Here is a 12,392-nt window from a genome sequence, read left to right on the forward strand (position 1 = left end):
TTGAACTTGTTTTTATATACTTATTTGCCATCTTTATATTATGTCTTCTTTGGTGAAATGAAGTGATGAAGCCCATTTTTTAAAAGTTGGGTTGTTTTCTTATAGAGTTTTGCAAGTTCTTTATCCAGATACAAGTGAGAAAAAAATTACACTATTTTCTCCTGATCTGTGGCCTGTCTTTCATTCTCTTGACAGTGTCTTTCAAAGAGCAGAAATTTTAATTTAGATGAACTCCAATTTGTCAGCTTGTTTTTTCATGGATTGTGCTTTTGGTTTTATATCTAAGAAATATTTACCTAATCCAAGGTTCCAAAGATTTTCTCTGATGTATTTTTCTTGAAGTATTAAAGTGTTAGGTTTTACATTTAGGTCTATGATCCATTTTGAGTTAATTTTTGTATAAGTTACAATGTGTGAGTTGAAGTTCACTATTGTGTATATGGACATCCAGTTACAGCACCATTTGTTTACACTGAGTTTTGGTGATTTATCTGTCTGTGTGTCAGAATGTCACCTTTAAAGGCCATTGCTTTCTGAGTTTTGACAAGGGCCCAGGAGTTGCCCTTCTCACTAATAGAAGTGGTCTGTAGGAAAGAGGGCTTAACATATTCACTTCTCCCTGAATGACTGTTACAGAAAGAATGCACAATACATCCATTTCTATGTGGGTCCTCCATGGCACTCTGGCCTCAGCCCTGTCATGGTGGACATTCTGTAAGTGCCTCAGATGATGACAGGGTAACCCAGGCCCTGATTTGGAAGGCCATAAAGCTGACAAGGAGAGTGACTGAATGACTGGATTTGGGATCTAGTGAGCCTTGGAGCCCAGAGCAACAAGCTGAAATTCTGCAGAAAAAATATGGAGCTCTTAGGATTTGGGGCCTAAGCACTGCACAGGATGTGAGAAGCAGAGCCTTACAGCATGTAGAAAAGATGCAAAGGTTTTAGTTGATGGCAAACTCAAGCTGGGTCACTGGGGCTTCTCAAAGTGTTCATGAAGTCTGTAGCTGCATCACTAAAGGGCACTGTCACTGTTGAAATCAAAGTTGGTGATAACCTTGCTTTGCCCTGTTAACGTCTGGTACACCTGCGGGCTGATGTTCACTCTTTCATGGGAGTGTGGAGAAATTGGAGCATATCTGGAGGAAACCAATCAGAATGGTGAAGGAGGAGAAAACCATGTCCTCTATGAAGCTGCTTGGAGTATCCTTGCTTGTTTGTTAATTTACTCATTCACAAAACCATTTCAGTCCTCTTATGTGCAAGTCAGGGTCCTAAGGGACCAGGGCATAGTGGCTACAACATGAGGGGGTTCCAGCAATGGTCTCTATAATGGTGTGGAGTTGCCCACCTGTCTAAAAGAGGTCTCGGAAGGTCTTCCTGTAAAAAGTGAGTTTTGAGTTGATTCTCGATAGACAAATACGAGTTTGACAGGTTAAAAAGAGAAGGATTTTCTAGGTATAAAGATTGCATGCCTCAAATCACTAGGCAATAAGTTTCAGACAGGTAATGTATATTTTTCATCATTTCGACTACATTCTCCATTATGCTGTCTGACCCATAATACATTTTGTTGATCTCTAAGGTTATAAATGAAATAATATGCCTCCCTGAAGAGTCTACAAATAATTTATAGATGCTGAGATACGGATTGTATGTGTTTGGGATGGTAAGGACACAGCATGTGGGGCTGTGTGCCCTGCTAAGGAGTTTGGCTGTTATCATAGAAGGGAGAGGACACATAGAAGGATTTTAAGTTAGAAAGTCACATGGTCAGATTTTCATTTTTGAAATTGTAGCAGCTGGGGGATTATGAGTCTGGAGATGGAAGCCAGCTAGAAGGCCCCTGCAAGAGGCAAGGTGAGGCAGGGCAGGAGGAGTGGAGAGGAAGGGGAGGGTTTAGGAGAGGCTCAGAAAGTGGACTTGGTGGGATCTGGTAGGATTATATGCACATAGTGAGGTGCCTGGGCTGCTGGGGAAATGGGGGAGTCTTTTGGGGGTACATGATAAGACTTTGGACTCTGGACATGTTGAATTAAAGGGACTTGTCTTAGTGAGACACTGAGATGGAGACTTTCAGAAAAGATGCATATATAGGTTTGGGAATAAAGTGTGTGCTTGAGACTTAGGAAATGAATGTGACTACCCCCTCTTGGAGGTTCTGATATGTTTGTTTTTTCTCCTACTCCTACCCCCAAAGAATCTCAGGTGGGTTTTGAAATCATGAGCCTGAATCTTCCAATGGAAGGAAAAGAGGATTCAGGAGCGGCAGGGTTTAAAGAGAGATTCATGAAGGAGGAAGTGGGCAAGAGCATCAGATACTGGCAGAGGGGTCAGCTGAGGGGAAGACGGACACATCTTTGGATCTGACCGTGGGATGTGACAAGGGTTACAGGAGCTGTTTCAGTGCCAGAGAGAGGCAGGGGGGCAGATTGCGGGAGATGGCATGGGCGTTAGAAGGTGTAGAGGGGAGGTGATAATTGTCTTTACAAATGACTTATTCTCTTTGGCTGCCAACTTGGATAAGCCTTTTGGGGTGCAAGTGATAGAAAACCCTACTCAAACTGGCTAAAGCAAAAGGAATTTATGGGCTCAAATAACTGAAAATCCAGAAGAATCAAGCAGGGCTTGATCTAAGGCTTTAAATGACATCAAGACCTGGTCTCTTTCTGTCTCTCAGCTCTCCCTTCTTTATTGACTTCATTCTCCAGCCCAATGTGGTAGTAAGAATGGTGCCAGACACTCCCAAGTGTATGTCCTTCCAGATTACAGTTCAGCAGGAGTGAGATCGTACTTCTTCCTTGTAGATCCAGGATTCCTGATTGGACCTACTTGGATTTTGTGCCCAAACCTGCACCAGTGACCGAGGGTAGGGAGGAGAAATTACTCAGATGGCCAGATGTAGGGCATGTGTCAGCTCCAGGACCGTCATCTTGGCTGAGGGAATTCAGTGCTCTGTTTGGCAAGCCTGGGTCACATGTCCACTCTGGAACCAGGGGTAGACTCTCAGCTGAGCCATGGACTAATATGAGGGCAGGGTGGTTCTCCAATAAAGCTGAAGTGCTCTTCCCAGAATCTGTAGAGCTAAAATATGCACTACAGCAGCAGGGGACAAAACTAGGGTCAATGAATGGAAGCTATTGGTCACTGCATTTCTGCTGTTAGAGAAGGATCATCTCTGGGGTACAGGAATGAAAGACGCCAGCTGTGGTGTTAGTGAGTTGGCTGTCACTGGAGGTGTCTAAGCAGCCACCACCATGTATAGATGCCAAACCATCAGCACTGTATAGGTGAAGCAGATAACCTCGAGGGTCACATTTTCAAACTGTTTCTCTGTGACGCACTAAGGAAGACATTTTACACTAAAACCCAGTATACCATTCTCACGCGTGTAAAACTGCAAACAGAATTTTCATGGTGTGGTACTTTTCCTTACTATTTGGCGTGTTCATATTTTCTGTTCCACTTTATTCTACTTAAAAATCCCTGTTGTGTGCAACCCACTACATGGTTTTCTGTCTCACTAGTGAGTCTCGACCTGCAGTTGGTAAAACCCTGTTCTAAGGTCTGAGGTCTTAGATGGACTAACTAGGCTTACAGATGGCATTTGAGTCTGGCTTTTCCACCGTGATGGTGACTTGGGTCAAAAATGAGGATCGAACCTGTTGCACCGTGAGAGCTCCTGATTCTAAGTGCTGGAGTCTCCTGCTGTCTGTGAGAGCAGCTCCTGCCCATGGGGTGGCGCGGCCTCCTTTATGGGCCCTCGGGCAGTGTTGGAGGGAGTTTACAGGCTGGATCTCGGAGGTGGCCTGGCAGTTTGGAGGCTGGCAGCAGCTCCTTCTGTGCCAGCAGCAGTTGATGTGGTGAGGTCGAATGTGTATGCATGTATGTGGCTCTGCCAGGCTTTTATGTTGAAGATGAGGGAGTGGCTTTTAAAAATAAAATATTTTTGACTTGAAACAAGTCAAGGCAGAGAGTGGAGACAATTAGAGACTGACATCCTGTTTAGTCATCTCTCCAGAGAGCTCTATTTTCAGAACTGTTCTATAAAGGTTCACAAGTAGTGTTAAGATAGTTAAGGGGATATAGTAGTCGTGATGCAAGAAGCTGATTTGAACACTGGAGTGAGTTACGGTGTGGTAACCACACTGATAACTGACTGAATGCATAAAACGGCAGGGTTTATAAGAATTGGCTGTTACGTAGATGAAGCTCTCCGAGTCAGTATAAAACAGGCATCTTTTATTTTGAAAGAGTATAAACAGGGTGTAGTACTTAAAAATAGGTGGTGGTGAGCTCTAGGGTAAGGTCAGTGCATTTCTTTTCTTCGGTATTGGTCACCTATAGATGCAATACAAAGAGTAAATAGTACTGTTAAGGCTCTTTGAGATTGTCTGACAGAAGCCATGTCAGAAATGCTGAAAAATGACATCATGGACTTGGAGATGGGAGCAGTGATGCTGGGATGGTTAAGGACCTTGCCCAGAGTGCAGAGCTGCTGCGGCGGTCAGACTGGAGTCCGTGTCCTGGTCTAGTTTGGACACTGTACCATGTGATTTGCAGCTTATTTAAATTTCATATTCTGCCCAAAAGACCATCCATATCTATACTCAGCTTCTCTGAACCTCCCTCTCTTAGACAAAAGGTCAAAGGCAGAACTGAAGCCATAGGCTAAACCTGACAAGATTTTATTTAAGGACAATTGTAAATTTATGTATCGGAGCCCCAAAGAACCTCAGAATCCATGGCTTAGAGGTGTTCATGGGTAGTTCAAGGTTAGCATGAAGAGGGCAGAGCCTGCCTACCTGGGCCAGTGTGGTCAGAGCAGATATGGAGGGTGCCGCCCCATCCTGGGGCCATGCTGTGTGAAGGTCTTTGGGAGATGGGAGTGTGTGCAGAGGACAGGCTCTAGTGAGAAGACGTACAGCTGCCTCGTTGGCAGAACATCTGTCTTGTTTTCTCAGCTCGTAGATAAGAACTTGAAGGAACGTTGATGTTCCCATGAACAGTCGAGAGTAGTGAATGCATAGCACACGTACTGCCTTCCCTGCTGCTTCCTGAAGATGAACTGCACTCAGGTGGAAATGGTGTAGACAGAGACAGCACTCTTCTATTCAAACTCTTTACTTTCTCAAACTAAGGGTACGCAGTTGACCACGGCACATTGGTTCATTGCCTTTATGTTGCCATTATTTCTCTATTTCATACACTTGCCACGTGGTTTAGTAAAATATTGTTCTTACAAATGGTGCACATCAGTTACGGGTGTCTCAGAAACAGTGACCACGTGTATGGGTGCTCATCAATATCACAAAGAGCCAAAATGGAAGAGGAAAACATTCGAGAGAGGGAAAACATTGCAAGAACGGTTTCGTTTAGATCTGCTTTTCATCCTTTACAGTTTCTTCTGCTGTCACTTGTTTCCTGCCCCTCTACTGTTCAATGAAAGACATAGATCTGATTTATGGCTGTGATTTGTGCGTTGAGGCCTCTCTGTCAAGAATTATTTGAGGCCCACACAAAAATACTTCAATATTAACATATAACATACAATTTTTTTCTCTCTTTCTAGGTGGATCTGGAGCCAGAAGGGAAAGTATTTGTTGTAATAACCCTAACAGGAAGTTTCACTGAAGGTAAGAATGAATTTGGGGTGGTTTCTGGTATTTGTGTACTCTTAGTTCATACTCAGTAGGAATTTATATCATGGAGCATATAAAAAGAGCATTTCGTAAAAGACGCTTTAAAAATTGACTGTATAAACCAGGCTAGTTGGTATTTTGTTGTCTAATGGTCTATTGGTTTGGGTTGCCGGATTAAATATATTTACTAACTCTGGCAATCTTGTGTTTTGTTTAACGTACTCACTGAGTTTTTGTTTTTATTCATCATCATCTTAGTTCTTAGTTCAAGAGGTTCTTGCCTCTTTTGGTTCATGTCTATTAAACTGTATTTTAGATTTTTGGCTTTGGACCAACCTTTTAGTTTGCCCCAGGAGTGTATTAAAAATTTAAGGATGTGTTCTCTTCCTTATAATCTTTATCTCATTCTGTCCTTTAAGGTATTCTGTCCCTCTTCCCCTTGCGCTACCTCCATCTCCCATTCCCCATATTTAAAAAATTGAGGTAAAATTTATATACAGAGAAATGAATAGATCAGAAGTGAAGAGTTTGGTTTTGACAAATGCATACAACTGTGTAACTAGTGCTCCAATCCAAGACATAGCACATTTTCATCCCTCTGAAAGTTCCCTGTGTCCTCTCCCAGTTAATCCCCTGCTGCCAGAGGCAGTAAATGCAATGTTTTGCTTTGTTTCTTCACCATAGGTTAGTTTTGTCTATTCTGGAAGTTCATATAAATGGAACTACATAGCATGTTCTCTTTTGTGTCTGATTTCTTTTGCTCAGCCTAATTTCTGTGAGACCCATTCATGTCATTGTGTATATTAGTATTCTGTTCCTTTTTACTGCTGGATATTCTGTTACATAAATGTAGCACAATTTTGTTTGCTCATTCTCATCTTGATGGACATTTTGGAGTTTCTCCTGTTTGGGGTTATTATAAAGAATGCTTCCATAAACATTCTTGTACATAAATTACACTTTGATTTTTCTTGGGTAAATACGTAGCAGTGGAATTGCTGGATAATAGAGTAGATACGTGTTTAACAAGAAACTCTCAAATGGTTTTCCAAAGTGGTTGTGTTCTTATATTCCCACCAGCAATGTATGAGAGTTCCAATTACTCTGTATCCTCCCCAGCACTCGGTATGGTCATTCTCTTTAATTTTAGACATGCTGGTGGCTATGAAATGATATCTTGTGGTTTTAATTTGCATATCAAATTCCCTCTAATTTCTCTCTCTTTTCTGGTGGCCCTCCAGTGTTTCCAATTAATTGTTTTAGAATGTATTTCTAAATATTTTAATTGTTTTTGGTGGGAAGATTAGTCCATTACAAGCTACTCCACAGTTACTAAAATCCTTGCAAAGATCTGTAAATGTGTGGCTTCATGGTTTGTCTGTTTAGGGTTGACATTTTGCAAACTGATGACACCTTTGAGAAGTGGTTTTCTCTCGTCTCAGCCAACCCTTCTCATTCACGTGGGCAAATTGTCTTAATGTTAACATTTTTCAAGTTGTTGTCTCAATGGTCGCATCTTATCTTTTGAAATGAGCAGAAACTTGGGATACTTGAACATGAAAAAACTGTCCAGATTACAGTTTGGGGGTCTTCTGCCTTCTCACAGGTCTTTTGGTTTGGCTTGGTATCCTGAACCTACAGGATTTGTGAGAAAAATGAGTATGCTCATAACTCAGTCAAATAAAATATAATGTAATATTACAGAACATTGCTGATAGAACATTCTTACAGCACACGGAACATGGGTACAACCATGGTATAGATAAGCCCAGCAGTGAGAAGAGAGGAGTGAGTGAGATTCTGAATGTGCTGAACTACGTTTTTGCACTGAGTGACAAGGGACCAGTGGAGTAAGGCCATGCATGTTAGACCAGGTCTGATGGTGCCATTGTTGTTACATGACATCTTTTTTTAGAGTTACACCAGCTCTCTAGGACTAAATTTTATTAAGTTTTTATCTTCCTTAATTTTAAACTAGAAACATCAGAACAATGGCTCCGGAATACTCCTCAGTATTCTCATAGTATTGGGTTGGCCAAAAAGTTTGTTCGGGTTTTCTGTGTTACAAACTTTTTGGCCAACCCAATATTAATTTGTTAGTTATAGTGATAAGAAGAAAGGAATGTCAAGTGTTATTTGGGGTGAGTTCTTACCAGGTCATTGCAATTATATTCCTTTCAGAGGTGACCCTGGGTAAAATGGTGAGGCAGGCTGAGTTCATCTTTGGTAATTCCACCTCCCCTCTAAGTTAGTCCTTCCTGTTCTCTGCCTTCCACTGTCTCTTACTCCAGTAAGATGCCCAGTGATCTCCTCTCTCCAGGAACACTTGCTAATAAGGAAGACAGTGAATTCATGGACTAATTCACACTAAAATGATAGTGATTGCTATCTTAGCACTCTACCCCTCTTAGGTATGCCTGCGTATTTTAAAAGATGCTAAAAGAGCTGTTTTATCCATGAGAAATAGATTTTTTTAACGTTGAAATTTCAGGATCTATGGCATCACGGTGTGGGCTGTATTTTAGAAGCTCAGGTCTGTTCTCTTTGTCTGTGGGAGCCTTGCCTTGTCAGTTTGGCTCCTAGGCCGGGGCTCAGCTTGAGCTGGCATGTTGCTGCTGCCTTAGGGCACAGCTTCCTTGTCACATGCAGAGAACGTGATGGCTGCCTCTGTGTGTGTTACACAAGAGGGAATGGAGCCTCCCAGCCCACACACACCTGCCTCAGCTATGGCAGCACCTGGACCTGGCACTGTGAGAATGTCCCTGGCTTGGCCTCTCACCTGTCAGCCACCCTAGATCATCCCTGGCCATAAAGTGACAGGTAGGCTGATAGAACATTTGGAGCTCTAGTTTCCATCTGAGATGCTGAAGGGTTTTACATAAAGAAGCAAGATGAGGTCAGGCTTGCCTGGTGTAGCTCAGGCTGTGAAGGGGGCATTGGCCTGGGATCCCAGAGGGATTGTCGAAGCTCAAGAAATGTTGGTTGATGAAAGAATGAAATAATGCCACATGCAGCACATGGATGGACCTAGAGATTATCATGCTAAGTGAAGTAAGTTAGAGAAAGACAAATATCATATGATATCACTTGTATGTGGAATCTGAAAAAATGATACAAATGAACTTATTTACAAAACAGAAACAGATTCACAGATTTAGAAAACAAATTTATGGTTACCAAAGGGGAAAGGTTGGGAGGGGCATAAATTAGGAGGTTGGGATTAACATATACACACCACTACATATAAAATAGATAAAAAGGACCTACTGTATTGCACAGGGAACTCTACTCAATATTCTGTAATAACCTATATGTGAAAAGAATCTGAAAAAGAATGGATATATGTATATGTATGACTGAATCACTTTGCTGTACAGCAGAAACTAACACAACATTGTAAATCAACTATACTCCAATATAAAGTAAAAGTTAAATTTAAAAAAACAAACAACAAATGCTGGAGAGGGTGTGGAGAAAAGGGGACCCTCTTGCACTGTTGGTGGGAATGTAAATTGATACAGCCGCTATGGAGAACAATATGGAAGTTCCTTAAAAAACTAAAAATAGAATTACCATATGATCCAGCAATCCCACTACTGGGCATATACCCAGAGAAAACCGTAATTCAAAAAGACACATGCACCCCAATGTTCATTGCAGCACTATTTACAATAGCCAGGTCATGGAAGCAACCTAAATGCCCATCGACAGACGAATGGATAAAGAAGTTGTGGTACATATATACAATGGAATATTACTCAGCCATAAAAAGGAATGAAATTGGGTCATTTGTTGAGACGTGGATGGATCTAGAGACTGTCATACAGAGTGAAGTAAGTCAGAAAGAGAAAAACAAATATCGTATATTAACGCATGTATGTGGAACCTAGAAAAATGGTACAGATGAACCGGTTTGCAAGGCAGAAATTGAGACACAGATGTAGAGAACAAACGTATGGACACCAAGGGGGGAAAACTGCGGTGGGGTGGGGATGGTGGTGTGCTGAATTGGGCGATTGGGATTGACATGTATACACTGTTGTGTATAAAATTGATGACTGATTAAAAAAAAAAAAAGTGTTGGTTGAGCCTCGGCATGCATCTGATCTACGTCACAGGGTTGTTTTGAAGGTCAGGTGGTAGAATGTGTAGGGAAGTGCTTTGCAAACTGTAGAGTGCTCTATGAAGGCATGCTAGTGGGTTCTTATCTCCGTGTTTCTGTTGTCACAGCAGCAGGAGTCCTGTCATTCTCCCCACCCCTGCCTGGGACCCCAAGTATACTCAGCAGGTGTGTTTTATTTCGACACTGCCTTTATTTTATACTAGAAGCTTCGAGGATTTAGTGGACAATTTCTAATATGATGTTGGCTTATTGCCATGGCTGTTTCCCTTTCATGGCCTCCTATAGGGGTTCTGCCATTAGCCCAGATGCTATAATCCCAAAGCTCTCCTTTAAAAAGCTGTTGCTTAAATGGAGCTGTGGTCTGTGATATACAGGACTGGCATTAGGAGCTACTGACTACTCCTTATTTCATCCTGTCTCATCTTTTCATCTTTCATTAATTGTGCTGAATTAGTAGTTAAGGCAAAAAAGTTTTTATTAAATATAAGACATGACTGAGAAATGACATGAGAAATGCCTGCTGGGTGCAGACCTGTGATCCCATCACAGATGTTGGGGAGATAAAGATGAACAAGCCACGGACACTTGAAGGAGCTCATAGGAGGCAGGCAGATGCAGCCCATGTTTGCAGTGCAGGGGCCCAGGTCCCAGCATAGGAATAAGTCCAAGGCATGGTGTGATTGGATCAGCCAGGAGATTTTAGAAGAAGTTTCACAGGGGAGGTGATGTTTAAAGCAAGTTGGAATGATCAACAGAAATGTCCCAGGCTGGGGAAAGATGGTTCAAGAGGGGATGACAGCTTGTTCACAGGCACAGGGGTGAGAGAACAGTGATGGGTTCCAGAGACTGAAAGTAGCGAGAAGGGTGCCGAAGGTGAGGGAGTGCAGTGGGAGGTGTAGCAGAGACTTGGGAGGGCCTCATGTGTAGGTTTGCCTGGGACAGTCTGAGTTTGTCTGCTATACCACTGTAACTACTAACAGTGTCACCTTTCACTCTCAGAAGGGTCCCAGGTTAGAGGATAAATTGCATGGTCACACTACTTCTAGGCTAGTAGACGTGATGGGGTGCCAGTGAAGGGTTTTGAGGAATGAGAAACAAAATCTGACTTGGTAGCTGTGGGTACAAGGGGATTGGGGCTGGGGGCTGTTCAGATCATAAGAGGAGACAGGGGTGTAAACAGCCAGTAAGAGACAATTAAAGCTGTCTGAGGGAGAGGTTAGTAGAGCCCAAGTTCAGTTGGAATCCGCAGGATGGATGGAGAGGAGGGGACAGCTATGAGAAATATATAGATCTGGAAACCAACAGGAATTGACAATTCATAGGGTGTCAGGGATGCATAAGGATGAGACCCAGATGATGCTCAGAGGGATGTTGTGGAGTCATTCACCAGGGCAGAAACATAGGAATGGAATGTGATGAATTCAGCTTTGAACAGGTGGAGTTTGAGAAGCTTGTGGGAAACCCAAGTGGAGATGTTTAGGAAGAACTAGCAATAAGAGTCTAGAGTTTGGGGCTACCCTGGTGGTGCAGTGGTTGAGAATCCGCCTGCCAATGCAGGGGACACGGGTTCGAGCCCTGGTCTGGGAAGATCCCACATGCCACGGAGCAACTGGGCCCGTGAGCCACAACTACTGAGCCTGCGCATCTGGAGCCTCTGCTCCGCAACAAGAGAGGCCGCGATAGTGAGAGGCCCGCGCGCCACGATGAAGAGTGGACCCCGCTTGCCGCAACTAGAGAAAGCCCTCGCACAGAAACGAAGACCCAACACAGCCAAAAATAAATAAATAAATAAATAAGTTTATAAAAAAGAAAAAAAAAAAGAGTCTAGAGTTTGGCAAGAGATTGAGGCCTGAGATGTAGCTCTGGGTGCCAGTGGGAGACAGGCACAAGGATGAAGGGACCCAGTAAGAAGATTTAGAGAGAAAGCCAAGGTTGACTAAGCAGAACTCTGTGGAACACCAGTAATTAAGGACCTGGATCACAGATTATAATTTGTCAAACTCACCCAAACTCTGCCGAAGGTTTACTTAATGAACACCCATTTTGTTAATATACTCGTTCAATAATATTTCAGTGCTTACTGCGTGCCAGGGACTGTTTCGCCAGATGGTAGAAATTGGCATCCAAATGGTGATAATGAAGTTTGGAGAAAGGACAGAACATAAAAGTCTTTTTGAAAAGTCATACTTGAATTGGCGTTAACAGTAGTAGCTTCACAATTTGATGATAAAGTGTGCTGTGTGTAGGTTTATGTGTAATGCTGAGGTAAGAAGATGATCCTGCTTGAAAACCTACAGTGAGGGCTCTTCATTAAACTGCGATGGAGCAAGAAAACTCTTCGTGGAAGTCTGTCACAGAGCTGAAGGCATAACATTATCAACTGGGTCAAAAACCCATCACCATTGTTCATCTTAAGAAAGGTGTTATCACTCTCCATCAGATACAGAATTCCCCTCAGCACTGCTGTCAAGGCACAGTTGAAGTGATTTATTATTTTGAAAGGGCTGTCTCATGTCACTCTTTATTTCATTCTGGCTAAGCCTTTCTGGAGCTAACAACTGGATTGGTCACCTAATCAAGCTGAAATTTATTAAGGCAATGAAATAGACCTGGATTTTTAATGCAGC

General features: G+C 42.6%; 1 protein-coding gene across 1 annotated transcript in view; it reads left to right on the plus strand.

Moving 5' to 3' along the window:
- Positions 1-12,392, plus strand: part of PRKCH (protein kinase C eta) — a 220,866-nt gene that overhangs the window by 63,937 nt on the left and 144,537 nt on the right. The window contains exon 2 of the mRNA XM_061180882.1: positions 5,573-5,636. Coding sequence (XP_061036865.1) covers positions 5,573-5,636 — 64 coding nt within the window. The remainder of the gene's footprint in view (positions 1-5,572; positions 5,637-12,392) is intronic.

The sequence above is a fragment of the Eubalaena glacialis genome, chromosome 2 (assembly GCF_028564815.1).
Source record: "Eubalaena glacialis isolate mEubGla1 chromosome 2, mEubGla1.1.hap2.+ XY, whole genome shotgun sequence".
NCBI lineage: Eukaryota > Metazoa > Chordata > Mammalia > Artiodactyla > Balaenidae > Eubalaena > Eubalaena glacialis.